This window comes from Athene noctua, chromosome 8, assembly GCF_965140245.1.
Source record: "Athene noctua chromosome 8, bAthNoc1.hap1.1, whole genome shotgun sequence".
Classification (NCBI taxonomy): Eukaryota; Metazoa; Chordata; class Aves; order Strigiformes; family Strigidae; genus Athene; species Athene noctua.
In genome coordinates this window covers 1,040,965-1,057,698 of record NC_134044.1, presented here as the reverse complement: position 1 = coordinate 1,057,698, position 16,734 = coordinate 1,040,965, and the positions used below count along the sequence as shown (strand labels likewise).

Genomic DNA, 16,734 nt, shown 5'->3' with positions numbered 1-16,734 from the left:
AGGACCACTTGGGGGGCCCTTTTGGGGTGTCACTTCCCCAGTGAGACACTCCAAGCTCGACAGGGATATATGGGAAAGGAGGAGGAAGGCAGCAGTGTTTTCTGTGGTGCTGGACTGTGGGGCTGAGGGACGCATGCCAGCTCTGCAACATCCAGCCGCAGCTAGAAGAAATCCACCCACCAGTAATTGTAGCTCTACATCAGGTCACAGTGTTTCAGAAAAGGAAAAATCGTGCACAACTCCCCCCACTTGGGATGTTTGCTCTCTGTCCTTTGGGTATCTCCCTTGAAACTCGTTGCAAATAAAAAATCTGTTTTATCAGAGCAGTTTTTCCAAGGGAAAACCCACTGCAGATTCTCTGGCAGATTTTCAGAGGAGAAAGCAGCACTCATCATGCACTGAGAAATGGGGTGTTGCTGGCCCCCCGTGCGGGCGGGGGCCCAGTGCAGCCTTGGGTGTATCGGGACACAGACGTGATACGACCCCGCTTGGTGCCCAAAGCCGTGCCTAAGCACCGGGCACTGCTGTCTGTCTGTGCTCAGGAGCTGGATCGTATCATCAACCAGATGGTGCACGTGGCCGAGTACCTGGAGTGGGATTCCACCGAGCTGAAGCCCGTGAGTGCCGGGGCCAGGGGCAGCTGGGGGGCTGCGGGGGCTCTTGGCTGGAGCTGGTGGCTGCGGTTCCTGGGTGACTTCGCTGTGTCACCGTGTCTCCTCCCTCCTCCAGATCTTGAAGGCGATGATGGAGGAGATTGACTACAACCACGATGGGACTGTGACGCTGGAGGAGTGGATCCGGGGTGGCATGACCACCATCCCCTTGCTGGTCCTGCTGGGGATGGAGACGGTGAGTGCCTGTGCCAGGACCTGCTTCAGCTGCCCTGCTCGCTCCTGGAGGAGAGCCCAGGGCTGGCAGCAGTGGAGGGTGTGCAAGGACCACGGGAGGGCACCCTACCCACGGCAACCGGCCGCGCACCCCTCTGGCACCGCACTGCCGCCAGCCCCTGCAGACACCCCCACCCTGCTGACTGGTTTTCACCCCCCGGCTCAGTTCTGAGCTGCAGTTCTTGCCAGCTGCTGTACCCAAGCAGGCTGGGCTCGCTCCTTGCTATTGTAGCACACCACAGTTCGATGAATATTTAATCAAAAAAATAAGATGAGCACCTAAAATGACAGCTCCTCTCCTGAGGTGAGCTTCAAAGAGCAGAGATGGGGTGGTTTGAATCCCCCCATATTTCCCTGTGTTTTTCATCATTTTGGGCTTCATTTCATCACGGTGCATCACCAACCATCAGGTAATAGTGTGCAGGGAAAATCTGGCGTTTTGCTCCCCGGTGCCCATGCTGGTGTTTGCTTTCCATGGAGAGGGAGTGGGTCTAGGGGAGGTTTTCTGGCAGGAAGATTCAAGCAAATGGGGAATTTTAAGTGGCTTCTGCAAAGCACTCATGCCTGGACCCAGATGTAAGAGGCTTGCTTTGGTCACCCCATGGTGGCAGTGGCCTGGCCCCAGATGTGGAGTCACCTTCCCATCAGTGACCAGTAGAGCATCCCCACGGCTAGGCTGTGACAAAGGGCTGTGGGGAGCCGGGGCTCGGTGCCAGGAGTGCCAGGAGCCAGACGTGCCTGCAGAGCATGGGGATGTGGCAGCAGAGATGCTCGGGGGAACACCAGGGAGAAGGGGAGCCCATGGTCCCGCTGGGAGTGAACTCCCACAGATGCAATGGGGGCTTTTACGGGGCAAAAATCTGCTAAAAGTGGTGGAATGAGTGGGCTGGGATCCCCAGCGAGGAGTAACCCCCTCACCCCCAGTCTCCTGCCCCGCAGAACGTGAAGGATGACGGGCAGCATGCCTGGAGGCTGAAGCACTTCAAGAAACCTGCCTACTGCAACTTCTGCCGCACCATGCTGCTGGGGGTCCGCAAGCAGGGCCTCTGCTGCTCCTGTGAGTCCTGGCCTCCCCATATGCCCAGGCTGGCAGCTCCCACCCCATCCCTGTGCCCCAGGAAGGGGGGGACTGGTCCCCGTCGGTGCTGAGTCCTGTGGGTACTGCAGGGTGAGTGGGGTGGGGGCAGCGCCTGTGCCGGGCAGTGATGCTCACCACCTTCTTCTCTCCCACCAGTCTGTAAGTACACCGTCCACGAGAGGTGTGTGTCCAAAGATATCGCCTCCTGCATCAGCACCTACGTGAAATCCAAGAGAAACACGACTGTGAGTAGGCAGCTGGTGCATTTCTGAGCCAGTGATTCTCCCATGGAGCCCTCCCTGAGAGACCACCACCACCAGCAGCTGGCCCCTTGGTCTCCTGCCCTGGTTCCCCATGACTTTTTCCCCTGGGATTTGCCCCTCGGATTCTAGGCAGCAGCTCATGGCTATTCCCAACATCCAGAACCTGGCAGGGTGGGCCCCATCTCCAGCCCCTGGGGACCCGCAGGACCCCTGGCCCTGAGGTTTGCCCAGGCTTCAGGTGGGGAATGGGTGTCCCCAGTGTGCTGCATGATACAGCAGGGAGGGGAGGCGGCCTGGTGAGGGCTTTGGATCAGTCAGCACCCCTGCATAACAAGCCACCCGCCGAAATCACGGCTGCAGCCCTTAGTGGGGAGGAGATGCTGGCAGGTCGGTGCGTGTGGTGCCCGCAGTGCGCCGCCTCACCCCCTGCAGGTGATGCAGCACACCTGGATCGAGGGCAATTCCCCCGTCAAGTGCGACAGATGCCACAAGAGCATCAAATGCTACCAGGGCATCACCGGCCTGCACTGTGTCTGGTGCCAAATCACCGTGAGTATGCGGGAATGGGGGGCTGGAGGTGCATCCTGCAGTGCTCCCCGCGCAGCAGCCCTGGGGGAGAGGCTCACAAGTGGCCAGGTGTCCCCTGCCCAATGTCCCTTCCTTCTGGCCCCTCCAGCTCCACAACAAATGTGCCTCCCACGTGAAGCCGGAGTGTGACGGGGGCCCACTGCGGGACCACATCTTGCTGCCTTCCTACATCTGCCCTGTCGTCCTGGTAAGTGCCCCTGCTCCTTGGGGCCGAGCGGCAGGGATGCAGCAGGGACCCAGCGGGACATCGCTGTGGCCAACCTGCCACCCCCGGCTGCCGACGCCGCCTTCTCGGGGCACAGGCGCATCCATGCCTCTGTCCCCCAAAGGACAGGCAGTCCCACTGCCAGAGATCGGAGAGTGACTCCCCTGCCAGCACCAGCCCCGAGGACAACCAGGGCTTCAAGTTCAACTCCACCACGGTGGACGGGCAAGGTCTGCAGGTAGGTTCCCGTGCCAGGCAGCCGGCAAGCTCTGCCCTGGGTGCATGCCGAGCCCGCAGTGGCTGAGCATTCGCAGCCATGCTTTCTGCCCTCCAGATCAGCCCCCGGCCCGGGACGCACCCCCTCCTCGTGCTTGTGAACCCCAAGAGTGGAGGAAGGCAAGGGGAGCGGTAGGTGGGGCCCTGACCACAGAGAGCATCCCCCTGGGGTTGGGGGCTGTCGGTCCCTCGGGTTGCTCCAGCACCTCTCCTGGACGGGAACTTGCCTCCGTGGCATCCCTCACTCCTCAATTTTCCTAGGGTCCTCCGGAAATTTCACTACCTTCTCAACCCACGCCAAGTGTACAACCTGGACCGCGGCGGGCCCACGCCAGGGTATGGAGATGCTGTGGCCAATCCCCTGTCCCTTCCCACCGGCCCCCGCTCCCCCAAGTCACCCTTGTCTCTCCTGGCTTTCTCCAGGCTGAGCTTCTTTCGGGACACTCCGGATTTCCGCGTCCTGGCCTGCGGAGGGGATGGCACGGTGGGCTGGATCCTGGACTGCATAGGTGAGCGAGGAGCAGCCGTGCTCCCGTAGAGCATCATCCACCCACATCCTTGGCAATCTGCTATGAGTTTCCAGTATTCCCCTGGCGAGAGCAGGGCAGGGGTTCTGCCAACAGCATCATCCCCCGCTCTCCCCCAGAGTGCCAGTTGAGGAGGGACATGGAGAGGAGCAGGGATGAGCCCTTTCAGCCCCAAACCTCTCTTTCCCCTTGAATTCCAGACAAGGCGAACTTGGTGAAGCACCCGCCAGTGGCCGTCCTGCCCCTGGGAACAGGCAATGACCTGGCCCGGTGCCTGCGCTGGGGAGGAGGTAAGGCCGAACAAGCATCACCTGGGGGGGTCCAGCCCGTAAGGACCATCCAGTGTGGCTGGGTGGGTGCTGTCCTGGGGGAGGGAGGGTCCAGGGCTCTTGGGATGAGGCTCGGGGCTGCATCTCGGCCCTGGTGCTTCCTGATGGTACCTCTAACCCCTTCCAAAAAAAGCAGCCACTGCTTCTAAACACCCACCAGCCAGGTCCTGCCCAACAACCTTTTTCATCTGGGTGAGCCATGCCATTAGCTGAAATCTCTGCCACCACAGCAGGGTTGAGCTGGGCATCTCGCTGGTGCTGCAGCAGCAGCCCCAGGCTCCCCTGGGCGCTCAGCACCCAACTACCTCTGGCCACACGTGACATGCTGCACTCCCCTTCGGCCTCCCTCATCCTCCTCTGACACCCACCTTCTTTCCCTTCCAGGCTATGAGGGAGGCAACCTGATGAAGGTCCTGAAAGACATTGAGCACAGCACGGAGGTGCTGCTGGACCGCTGGCAGATAGACGTCATTCCCAGCGACCCAGAGGCCAATGGAGACCCTGTCCCATCCACCATCATCAACAACTACTTCTCCATCGGGGTGGTGAGTGCTGTGGGGCGGGGATGGATCCTGAGGGCAGCCCAGAGTGAGCACACACGCATTTTAGCTGGAGAGAGCAGCACAGCGCAGGGCTAGCGACCGGTGCCCAGACTGTGCCATGCCCACCGGAGCCCCCCCAGCCATGGGAAAGCGGAGGGAAGGGCTCTGGAGGCCAGCAGAGCAGGGGATCTGTCACCTGGGTCCCCAGCACAGCCACAGCCTCAAACCCACCCAGATCAGTGGATGCCCAGGGGCATTTCCCACCAGCGGAGTGGTGCTGTGAAGTCGCTGGAGTGATCCAACCCAGCGGGTGCACGCGAGGGATACCAGCCCCCCACGCTTCCCTCCCTGTCTCCTCCTAGACTCACCCTGAGCCCTCTTCCAAGTTAATTCCCAGGAGCAGGGGCAGGAGCTGGTTCCTGATGATGTTAAGTCCCAAGCTGGGACTCTCCCTGCTCTTCCTTGCCCACATTCCCAACCTCCCTCCATCTCCTGGCATTGTTTTTCTGGTTTAATTGTAATTAAGCAACACTTAAATGCATAAACAGGCATGAAATCTCTCTTCCCAGCTAGGAATGTTACAAGAGCAAGTGTGTGAGGAGCTTAAAGGAGGTTCAGGGAAGTTTGGGGTCCCAAGGACAGGTTGAGATCTGCTGGACACCCCACCTGAAGCTTTTGCCGAGGTGGCACCCATCAGCAAAGCCCTGCTTTGGTGCTTGGACCTGCGTTCCCCTGTGTTTTCCTAACCCAGGGCAGTTAGAGAACCCAGGGAGGATGGCAGCCTGTGCCACAGGCGCTTTCCCCAGCTCCAGGACCGATCGTGGGAGCAACAGGGCTTTGGGGAAATAGCCAAGTAGAAAGCACTTCTCTTCCTGAGGGCTCGCAGCATTTTTGTCCCAGGCCATGGGTGACCAAGCGGTACCACCACGGCATGGGTCACATCAGCTCCTGCTCATGCCAGGGTCTGTCACTGTGGGTGGCATCTGATGACAGCTTCTGAGGCTTAAACACCCCCCACCCTGCATAGGAGAGGTTGCGATGGGTTTCAGAAGAGCTGCCACCCTGCCAGGGGAGCTGTCAGGTTGCAGGGTCTTGGGGTCTCCCTGGAACCCCGCAGCCTGCCCTTTCTCCCTCCCTCAGCATCACCTCCATGCAGAGCCCCTGTGATGAGGGACGGAAGCCAAATGCACTAATTATGTCTCGCTTAACAAGCCAGTTCAGTGCTTCACGAGCAGCCTGGCTGAGGATGCCTCTGTCACCTCGGCATGGCCCCCGCACTGTGTCCCTGTGCCACGGGGACCGGTGGTGTGGGCGAAGAGCTGAGCCCCTATCCCGGAGCACGCCCCCGTGGCACAGAGTGGGGTTTCTATTTCCCTCCGCCAGCACCTCTGCACTTCCTCTCCCCACAGGATGCCTCCATCGCCCACCGCTTCCACATCATGCGAGAAAAGCACCCTGAGAAATTCAACAGCAGGTAAGGGCTGCCCGTGGTCCCCCCAAAACCTGGGTGTGGGGGGATGACCCACCATTGCCGTACACTGCACCGACAGGACATGCCGGGGATGTGCCAGGCGTGGCCGGAGGGGTGGGGGCCTGGGGTGCTCCCTAGGGCCCCGTGCAGTGCGGCAGGCTGCTCAAACTTGGCCGTGCACCCAATTACATTCATTCATGCTTTATAATTAGCACTGAATTCCAGGACCGGCAGGAGCAGGCCAGGCAGTGAGGGCAGGGCAGGCAGCAGGTCGCAGCTCGCTGCCGCTGTGCTTGGGGTGCATGGAAAAGATGTGATGGCAGCAGGAGCCATGGCCTGCGACCCCTGTCCCCATGTTCAGAAATACCTGCTAGAAAATCCCCGAATGGACCCAAACATCTGTCTCCACTCCGAAATTCAAGTCCCCTTGGCTTACAGCTCCTCCTCAAAGCCTGGTGCAGCGATTGATGCCGGGGAGGAGTGGTCAGAAGCTGCCTGGCAGGGTGCTGGGAGGGTGTGAGGCAGGGTGCTGAGGTGGAGGACATCCCCTCCATGGGTTATCCATCCCCAGAAGCCCCGTCAAGAGATGATAGCCCACACTGAGCTCTGCTAAGAGCCGGTGGAAACACCCCGTCCCATGCGGAGGGACCACCCAGCACCCACATCCTGCCCGTTTCAGGGTGTCAGAGCCACCCCCTGTCCCACAGCACAGCTTCCCGGGGCCATGATGCCAGCAGTCCCTCCCCACGATGGCTTGTGTCCCCATTGATGGCTTGCGTCCCCATCGCAATGGCTCTGGAAAGGCTCTGGCAGCCCATCCTGGCTGGGCTGGGGGTCGCTGGGCAAAGCACTGCTTCAGAGTGGGATGCTGACACGTCTCTGTGCCCCCAGGATGAAGAACAAGCTGTGGTACTTTGAATTCGGGACGTCGGAGACTTTTGCGGCCACCTGCAAGAAGCTCCACGACTACGTTGAGGTGGAGGTGGGTTTCCCAGGATGGTCCCTGGCTCCAGCTGCAGCACAGAGGTTTTTGGGGAGATGTCACCCCTGGGTCCCTCAGGCAGGGCTTTTGGCTGTCCAGGGAGAGGGTGCTGTGACAGCTTTGGCCCTTTTCGGTGGCAGGAGGATGCGGTGGCTGGCAGGACCCGCTCTTCCACCGTGTGTCACTTGCTGCAAAGCCGGCCAGCTGCAGGCAGAAGAATAGCCCTGTATTCTTCCCCCTTTCCAGCTGTATTTGAGAGCGTGCCTGGAATATTCTTTCTGTAAACTCCGCGTCTGCTCCCAGCCCTCGTTGGATGACATGGAAACAGCCTTTAATTAGAGCGGGGAGGAGGGCGCGCGGTTGCTAAGAGCACTGTCATTTCTCTGCTCGCGCTGGGGGGTTTGGGCCGCGCTTTGCTGCAAACTTCCGCCTCTCCTTATCGCTGGATAAATGACCCTTTTATAACTTAGGCTTGAGGGCGAGGGGGAAAAAACGTCGCTTGCTGCAAAGGGCTGGTGTGGGTCTGACAAGGCAGTGGGTGCAGCGTCACTGGCAGCGTGCAGGCAGAGAGCAGGCAGAGCCCCGGGACCTGACCATGTGGCGCAGGCAGCCGCGGGCAGAGGGCCTTTGAAGCCTGTTTCTAGGCGGGGAGTTTCGGCTCTTCCCAAAGCCTGAAGGGCGTAGCTGTGCCCTCAGCAGCTGGTGGGAAGGGGCAGAACAGAGGCACAGCCATCTCGGCCCCTCCGCCGGCCACCAGCGTCCTGGGGTGGACAAGGCCCACGCCCGTGGGGTTTGACGCTGCCGGAGGTGGGCGCGAGGTGCGAGGGGCTCCGTGCGCAGCCCGCCAAGTGTCGCTGGCACCACCTGGGCCGTGCCAGCAGGAAAGTGTTAATCCTGCAGTATTTGAAGTTGAAAGCGGCAGCCTGTCCTCCCTCCGGCTCCCAGGCAACTGTCAGCCTTGCAGAGAAATGGCAGTTTTGTTTTGGAAATTGGCACTCGTTCCCCTACAGCTCCTGGAAATGAATTTGCTTTTTTCCCAGCTGCAAATTTTCTACTTCCAGCATCGCTGCCAGTGCGCCGTCAGCTGCCCCTGCTCAAAGAGCCCATTGTAGCTCGCTGGCACACTAACAGGGGAGGGCTACGCAGGCAGAAATCGCTCCCTGCATGCGTGTGTGTGGGCAGGCGTGGGCAGCTGTGGTCCTGCCCGCTCCGCACGCCCCCGTGCAGGAACGGGCTTCGGCAGCATCCCCGGCAATCCCACAGCCCGGGCGGGCAGCTCGCTCCCATCCCACCGCGGCCGGGCCGGTACCCACCGCCTGCAGCCGGGGGCAACACTCGTTCCAGCCACGTCTGGGAGGTCTTGTCCATCCTGTGATGAATCTGAGCTCTCTCGCTCAGTACCGCTGCTCACAGCGTTAGGGTCTTTTCTGTTCCTACAAATCATAATATCATTAAGATGTATTGAGAACGAAAGGATTTACATCTTTACAAGCCTTGGAGAGACAGCTCTTCATTCCCAAACCAGAAGATTCCTGCCTTTTGCTTTCAAGGCAGGGCTAAAAATAAGATCTTGGAGCATCAGGGGAGGCAGAACAGATCTGAACATACAGAGATGCTTGCTCATGTGCGCACCCAGCTCCACATACGTGCGGCCGGCATGCTCAGCACTTGCCAACAGTGCATTAAAAATAATCTTAAGACCTTCACTCTTTGCTAGAGGAAAACAACTGGAGTCAAAGCAGCAGTGGGGGTTTGTCAGCCTGTTTGCATTCCTCTCGGTAAAACAAGAGGGAGCAGAAATGCCGTTGCATGACCTTAATGCGAAGAAAAAAATGCACTGGTATTTGCTGAAGCGTAGCATGGCAGGTAGAGAGCAGATGCAGAAAGGAAAATACAGATGCTCTAGAGAAAATAGCATTGAATGGGAAAGTGGCTGCTTCCTCCAGGGGTATCTAGAAAGGGGATCCAGTGTCATCCAGGCAGCGTGAGAGTGAGAAGACCCAAAGTTAAGAAAGCATTTGCATGGCTGCTGCTTCCAGTCCTGTGGAAAAGCTCCAAGCAACAGATGTTTTACCTTTTACAGGAAATTTTCATCTGGGGCAGTCCTGCTGTACAACAGTGAAGCTGTGCCACACACAAGTGTGCTGCCTTGTGGTTTTCCCTCCAAAACCTGACGTTTTTTCCTCTGACACCTTTCTTATCATTTCCTTCCAGCCTAATTTCTAGTTTCCAAATTGTGCTTGAAGACAAACTGGTTTGAGTTAGTTTTTGAGCAGCCAAACTTTCTCATTCTTTGAGTCAATTTGAATGAGGGGAGGTGGGGAAGCGTATGCTGGAGATGCTTGCATGGAGGTCGCTCCAGGGCTGTGGTGGTATCACATCCTATTTTAAGTTGCAGGAACCAAGCCTGGCTGAAGTTTTATGTGGTCTCACGGGAATTTGGTTTTCAAAACTGTCGCCTTGGACGTGTAGTAAAATTCATATTGAAATAGAGGGGAAAGCAGCACGAGGAAGGGGTGGTGGTGGGTGTCAGCCCTAGAAATGCTAAGTCAGAGAGTATTTGTTTGCATCTCCAGCCCCAGCTGCCCCAGGGCTGCCGGTGGCCCCCTGGGGCAGGTTTGCTCTGGGGACTGTCCAGCGGCATACTGTGCTCGGGGAGCCCTGCTCCTTCCGCAGGCTGGTGGGGAGAGGAGGTGGCTGGGCTCCAACTCCCCCCAGCCCCCCAGCCTGACGCTGCCCGCATGCCCGGCAGTGCGACGGGACCCTGCTAGACCTGAGCAACGCGTCCCTGGAGGGCATCGCCGTCCTCAACATACCCAGCATGTACGGAGGCTCCAACCTCTGGGGCGAGACCAAGAAGCAGCGCAGTTACAACCGGCTGGGCAAGAAAGCGCCGGAGAAGCTGCATGCCACAGTGGTCACCGATGCCAAGGAGCTCAAGTTCTGTGTCCAGGGTGAGCAGCGGGGCCTGGCAGTTTGTGGGGTGTGTGGGGTTAGCGCGAGGGAGCTGGGCGGCCGACGGTTCTGTCTGTGGTTCAGTGCACGTGGCGCCGGAGCAACGGCACTGAAGGGGTTGCTATCATCTTTTGGAATGCCAGTGTGACCCCCAACAACAGTCTGTCCAAGCTGGCAAAGGAGGGTGGCTCTGCCCGCCTGTGTACGGCCCAGCATTGCATTTCTCGGGACTGGTCATGCCATGCCACGGTGGCCAGAGACGACGTGGCGCCCACTCCCTGCCACCCACCTCTACCCTCACCCTTTGGGGGTCGTGGCTCAGTGGGTGCCCATGTGGGACCCCTCACCTGCTGTCGTGAGGCTGGGCAGCCCCCGGCACCCTGCGGGACTGGCAGGCAGCCGCTGCGGGGCCGGGCACCCGCTGCTGCAGAGGAGGAGCCGGCAGCGGAGCTGCAGAGCTGGCACTGACGGCTTTTATGAGCATCCTCGCAGGCTGCGCATCAGCACCGCCAGCCTGGCTGCAGGCTTTTGGGAACAGCACAGCACTTGCACTGTGCCCTGGCCAGCACCTCGCACTCACTGCTGCGGCCACCATGGGCACGGGCACAGGCAGCCCAAAGTGCTGGCAGGGTTCCCCAGCAGAGAACGGTGCGTTAGAAAGCAGCCCAGTTTTCTAGGCCAGGTGCCTGCATTTTCCACCCACCACCTCCGGCAGCCTGGGATTGGGGTGGGACACAGCCCTGCTACCACGAGGCTGCCAGGATGGCGGTGTCACCAGGCTGTCACCGGCTGTCCCGCGCCAGGTGAGCTGGTGGGAATGGGCAGCAGGGAGCAGGGCAGAGCAGAGGCCAATTCCAAAGGGTGGTGAGAGGTGGTGGGGTCAGTTCCCTGGGCACGTCCCTGCTTGCAGGCAGGAGGGCATGGAGGGGCTCGACAGGCTTCTCCAGGTGGGGGTTTCCACCATGGGTGAAAGAGGACCCTGAAGGAAGTTAGAGGTGGAGTGAGTGGCCTGGTGTTGGGCACCTTTGCTGGGGGCCCAGCAGAGCAGGAGGAGCTGGGAAAAGCAGCAGTGCCCTGGGATTTAAGCAGGTCCCTCCCAGTGAGGATTCTGCTGTGCATGTCAGCTCCCAGGGCGGGGTGGAGGGGCCGCAGTGCCCCAGAGCACCCTAGGGAGAGTGTCTGCCACCATTTCATATAACACTGCAGAAAGCAGTTGCAGAGCTGGTGAGGATCCAGGCTGCTGCCCTGCAGCCGTGCAGCACCGGGCTCTGTTTCAGACCAGGACTATTTTTGCACCAAGGATTTTGGACAGGAGTGTTGCTCAACACTGCAAATGCCCATCTTGGAGCATGGGGGTCATCGGGACACATGCCCACAGTGCCACCAGCCCCGCTGCTTTCCGGAGTGGCCAGCAGCCTTGGTGTGCTGGCCCTGATGTTTCACATGATGGCAGAAGACAGGGGATCCCCAGGGACAGGGGGACCAACTCAGTTCCCTCTCTCTTGCAGACCTCAGTGACCACCTCTTGGAGGTGGTGGGGCTGGAGGGCGCAATGGAGATGGGGCAGATCTACACGGGGCTGAAGAGTGCTGGGAAGAGACTGGCCCAGTGTTCGTCTGTCACTATCAGGTATTTGTCCTCATCCCAGCTGAGTGCCCGGCTGCCAGCGAAAGCTGGTCCCTGTGTCACCCTGCATCCCCCCTGTTCGTGCTTTGCAGGACATCCAAGCTGCTGCCCATGCAGGTGGACGGGGAGCCCTGGATGCAGCCATCCTGTACCGTGAGTCCCTGGGGAGGGGACAGCTCTGCGTGGGAGCAGGCAGGGGCTGGCAGCACGGCGGGATGGGGCGGGCAGGGGCTGGCAGCGCGGCCAACAGACTCAGCTCCCCGTGCAGCGTGACAAAGCCTCTGGAGTTGGAGGGAGGCTGGTGGGTGGCCGCAGAGCCGAGCCCCCTGCGACTTCTGTCTGCACCCAAGCTGGCCCTGGACTCATGGCAAGCCATCGTGGGAGCTCTGGGGACAGGGACACGTTCATCCCTTGCCTGGGTGGGTACAGCAGCATCCCTTCCGGGGGGGGGGGCTGCAGTGCAGTCCCTCACCTGTGGCAGGCAGCTTGGCCACAGAAGAAGTATGTCCCAGCACCGCCTGGGTGTAATTTTGGAGCTCTTGCTCCTGTGCAGCAAAGCATTTAGTGACCCGGCTTGAGGTGGCAGCGGCTCCTCGCCCCGAGGCTGAGTGCTGAGCTGCTCCTGGCTCGCGCCCTGGGCTGGGGCATGCCCAGGAGGGCTCAGAGCCCAGGAGACCCTACTAAGCTGGGTTTTTCACTTCTTTTTAGGTCAAAATTACACATAAAAGCCAAGTGCCGATGCTGCTGGGCCCTCCACAGAAGAGCAGCTTCTTTTTCCTGAAGAGGAGAAACCGAACTCGAGATTAAGCAGCATGCAAGGAGCCGTGGCCCAGAGACACCCGGCAACCCGGACACCTGCCCGCTGCGGGGGTTTCCCAAATCTCTGCTCTGTGGTGGGGAGAGAACACACCCCCTCAAACCTGGTGGGGATGATGTGTCCTGGGAAGGTCTTGGAGGCTCCTTCCCAACCACCACAAGCGTCTTCTCCAGACGGGATGGAAGCGGTGGGCGAAGGCAAGCTGATGCACGGGGAGCACGTTCACAAGAGCAGCGCTAGGACTGTTGGGTTTTTTTTTTTCTTTATTTAAATAACACCCCCCACCCGCCCTGGCAGAGCTGCAGATGAACGTGCTCCTGAGAAAACGCTAAGCTTCTCTTATTTATTTTTAATCCTCTCGAAGGACACTCAGTGTTTTGCTGCACTGGCTTTCTGTCCACCAACCCTTGCACATTGGAGAAGTTATTTATTTTCTTAGCCTAGAGGAGACGGTCTCTGCCATGCCTTCGGCTAGCACTTCTGGAATGGGTTTTAAGCAGATGCAAAGACAGCCTTTGCTGCCAGCCCTGGGAGCCGTGAGGTGTGCGACAGGTTGAGGACAGACAGTGCCTGGGCCATGGGGTCAAGTGCAGGGTGGATGGGAGGAGACTGTTTTTACGTGGAAACGGCAAAAAATGGATTTTGAGGGGAGCTGCCAATCCTGGGAAACTCCCACAACCCGGCTCTCAGCTTCTTCTTCATATTTATGTATTTATTTAGCAAACTTTGAGGGGACCTTGGAGGTCACCTTTTTTTATGAGCCCGGGTTGGCCACGAATGCCACATCCCTTCTCTGCTGGCTGTCCCCCATGGCACCTCCTTCCACATGGACTTTCCTCTCTCCTAAAGCCTGCCAGCCTGCACCGTGGGCTGGGGACCCTGGGGACAAACATCCAGAAGCACTTCTCACTTGGAAGTGTCCACCTCACTTTTTTTACACATTTTATGTGCTTTGCCAGGCCCGTGCTCTCCTGGCAGCAACCGGTGCTGCCTCTGATGCCCCTGGATGGCTGCAGGGAGCGGGGAAGAGCTGTTGCACCTCAGTTTCTGCATGGCCATGTCTCCCCTGACCCACTCCAAAGCCGAGGAGCTTTGGAGATGCTGCTGCCAGCCCCCTGCCTGCACGGGCACCCACCGCTCGCCACCCCGCTGCTCCTTGTCTCCTCACCCAACCGGCCGCTGGAGTCCAGCCAGGGGGACGGACCGGGGACCCATGTGTCCCCAACCAGGTGCATGGGGACAGACCGAGGGACGCAGCTTCTCCCCAGGATGTGAAAGAGACCAGAAAATGGAGGAATGCACGGAGGAGGTGGTGGTCTGGATGCGTGCCCCACTTCATGGTGCTCCCAGGAGCCAGAAGTTGGCGGGACCGGCCCTTGGAAAGGGGTGCTGGTTGCTTCTGCAGGCACCCACTGCCTCCTGGGGTGGCCCTGTGGGGGGGCACACCAGGCTCCCAAATGAGCCCCCGCTCTCAGGCAGCTCCTTTGGATCTGATGGAGGCCCCTGTGCTGCTGTGAACAAGCCCAGTGACACATACCCCATGGATGTTGCTGCAAATAGGAAAACCACTGCTTGTCCCTGCTGTGCCCCTCCACAGGGCAGGGAGCCCCAATGGGACAGGCCACCCTGCTGACCCAGGGAGGACAGGACAGGCCCGGTCCCTCCTCATGCTGCAGGTCCCCTTTGAATAGTATCACCCTAGCAGTGCAGAGGGTGCTGCCATCATTAAGTTTCAGGGTTCATCACCCTCCCCAAGCAGGGACAGTGTTGTTAGGCGCCTGTTGAAGCTTGAGGCAGTTTCTGACAGCAGCCGGAGGGCCCTGCTGACATGGGAGGAGGCGGCAGTGCCCCAGGAGAGCCCCAGCCTGGGCTCCAGCCCACAAGTATCCCTCAGCCAGGGCGCAGGAGGAGGCTCCGGTGGGCTGCCACAGCTCCCTCTCCTCCTGCCCTCAGCACCAACACCAGGCAGGGCGAGGGCGAGCTGGCGGGGAGGAGCTATCCGCAACATGACGCCCAGGAATAGGAAAGTACCGGAGGCGGCCAAGCAGCCAGGAGGAGGGGGTCTGCGCCCGAAGCGAGCAGGAGTGAGCACGGGCCTGGCCGGCGGGTGCAGAGCTCAACGCAGCTCACCGGAGCCATGACCTGTGGACATGGGCACACTCCACCCGCGGTGCATAAATCTGCCCTCCTCCTCCTCATCACCCGGGGCGGCTGTTAATGAGTAGCCAGGTGAAAACATGGGAGCTAGGCCAAATAAACCCAGGGACCAGCAGCCTCCATTTCCCCAGCCCCACCCCCAGCAGCAGCTGTGCCTCGCAGCCCCCACGCTTGGGGAGGGTGAACCATCTCCAGGGCTTCACCGGCAGGCGGGCTGATGGGTTTGATCCGTGGGATGATAACGCATGGGGTCAGCAGCGTTTATAGCAGCAGGTTTGACTCCATTTCCCTGCCTGCTTCACCTCAACCCGGGGTTTTATCCCAGGGCTGTGATTAGAAAGTGCCTGCATGGAATCAGCAACAGTTTTCACCACAGTCCTGCTCCTTGCACCTGGTCACGGTTTGCTGGGTTCCGGGCAAAGAGCAGCACTCAGGTCCCTCTACTGTGGTTTGCCATCGGTGGTGGTGGAGCTGGGGGAAGAAAACGGGCGTCACGCCATGCCTGCACCCGTGGGTCTGGCAGCATGCCAGGGGCGAGGAGTGTTCGTTTGAGTTTAAAGCTGTGGGGGGCTCAGGGCCACCACCCTGGGCCAGTGGGATGATGGCACACCAGCACTGGTCTGCCAAGAGTGCTGGGCTCTGGTAAGACACCCTCTTCTGATGATCAGTCAGACAGTCCCTGCCATCTCCCCCAGGGGACGCAGCTTCCATCCGCTCCAGCCATGCCAAAGCTGTGGTTCAGTGGGCCTGGTAGCTAACGACCTCCTTAATCCAAAGGTGCAAAGGCCTTCAGCCCAGGAGGGGACACACAGGGGCTGGGATGCCTGCCCGGCTGTCCCTGGGTCCGGATGAGGAATACGCCACGCAGCCAAGGGCATGCAAGGCTCTGAAACTTCCCCCATCCCTCTCGGTGTCCTCCAGCTCAGCCCCATTCATCCCCCAGAGGCCACAGGATGGAGCGGGAGCCCCCAAGCACCCCCTGCCCCAGGCGCTGATGCCAGTGTGCAAGTGCCCCCCTGAGCCAGTGCCATGCTGGGGGACCCCTGAGAGTGGGGGAACCCCATTCCCCTGGGAGTCCCGGCCCAGCGCCAGCCCCATCCTCCTGCTGTGTGCGTAGCCGTGGTTGCCTGCATGGAAATGGTGTCTGTAGTGTAGCGCGTGTTGCCATGTACACCTGGACTACTGTGGGCTTGCCTCAAATAAAGATGGTGATGAAATACTCGGCTGGTCCTGGAGTGTACTGGGGTTCCCCAATTCCTGGCCAGGCGGGTGCAGGGTCCCCACCTTTGGGGACTCAAACAGGAGGTGCTGGGGCTGACAGGATGTTGTCAGCGGCAGCGCAATGGAGCGGCACTTGTTGGGAGCTGCAACTGGCTAAATTTGGAGCCTGCAGGGTTTTTTTTTTTAATTTTTTTTTTTCCTGAGTGGGCTCTAAATTTAGCAGGCGCTGGTTGCCATCCTCCCTCCCAGCCGTGGCTCTGCAGGGGCTTCAGCTCTTCATCAGCCACTCCTGCGGCCTACCCCTGCCTGCCCCACAGCTGCGCTTGGCCCCCAATTACCTCACCCTGTGCCCACAAGAGCACTGGGGGTGCTGAGCAGCCCTGGGATGGTGCAGGGCCACGGCTGCCTTGGGTAACCGGCTGTGCCTGGCTCTGCAATGACCCTGCTCATCCCTTGCACCTTGTTCCCCAGCCCAGGTTTTGCCACCCGCCTGCCCATGTGTCATCTGCTAATTTTACCAGCGGTGATTTAATCCTGGTTGCCTGTGTGCTGAGGGGAAGTGAGAGCTCCAGCACCTGCAGAACCACCCGTGAGCAGTCCCTGGATGGCAAGGACACCCCATGCCCTCTGTGTGCTCCCCTGCCCGCTGCAGGCACCCAGCGGGTGGCATGTGCTGGCAGCCCCCCCCCGCCATTTCACCCAGGACACAATGGGAGACAAGCTACCTGCTGTTACCAGTGTCCTCCCTGGGGGATAGTAGTGGCCCTGGAAGACCCTGGAAGCTCATCAGTACCCCAACATCGACAGAGA

At 59.8% G+C, this 16,734-nt stretch overlaps 1 protein-coding gene across 4 annotated transcripts in view; it reads left to right on the top strand.

Annotated features, from left to right (window-relative positions):
• Nucleotides 1-16,103, top strand: part of LOC141963093 (diacylglycerol kinase beta-like) — a 29,400-nt gene extending 13,297 nt beyond the window's left edge. For all 4 annotated transcript variants that reach the window (XM_074912077.1, XM_074912076.1, XM_074912078.1 and 1 more), the window contains 18 exons: nt 543-617; nt 730-849; nt 1,827-1,944; nt 2,122-2,210; nt 2,661-2,777; nt 2,905-3,003; nt 3,146-3,259; nt 3,356-3,429; nt 3,559-3,633; nt 3,721-3,806; nt 4,025-4,114; nt 4,538-4,698; nt 6,105-6,169; nt 7,058-7,148; nt 9,901-10,102; nt 11,612-11,732; nt 11,822-11,882; nt 12,438-16,103. In XM_074912077.1, coding sequence (XP_074768178.1) covers nt 543-617; nt 730-849; nt 1,827-1,944; nt 2,122-2,210; nt 2,661-2,777; nt 2,905-3,003; nt 3,146-3,259; nt 3,356-3,429; nt 3,559-3,633; nt 3,721-3,806; nt 4,025-4,114; nt 4,538-4,698; nt 6,105-6,169; nt 7,058-7,148; nt 9,901-10,102; nt 11,612-11,732; nt 11,822-11,882; nt 12,438-12,536 — 1,857 coding nt within the window. In that variant the 3' untranslated portion in view covers nt 12,537-16,103. The remainder of the gene's footprint in view (nt 1-542; nt 618-729; nt 850-1,826; nt 1,945-2,121; nt 2,211-2,660; nt 2,778-2,904; nt 3,004-3,145; nt 3,260-3,355; nt 3,430-3,558; nt 3,634-3,720; nt 3,807-4,024; nt 4,115-4,537; nt 4,699-6,104; nt 6,170-7,057; nt 7,149-9,900; nt 10,103-11,611; nt 11,733-11,821; nt 11,883-12,437) is intronic.
• Nucleotides 16,104-16,734: the final 631 nt, after the last annotated feature.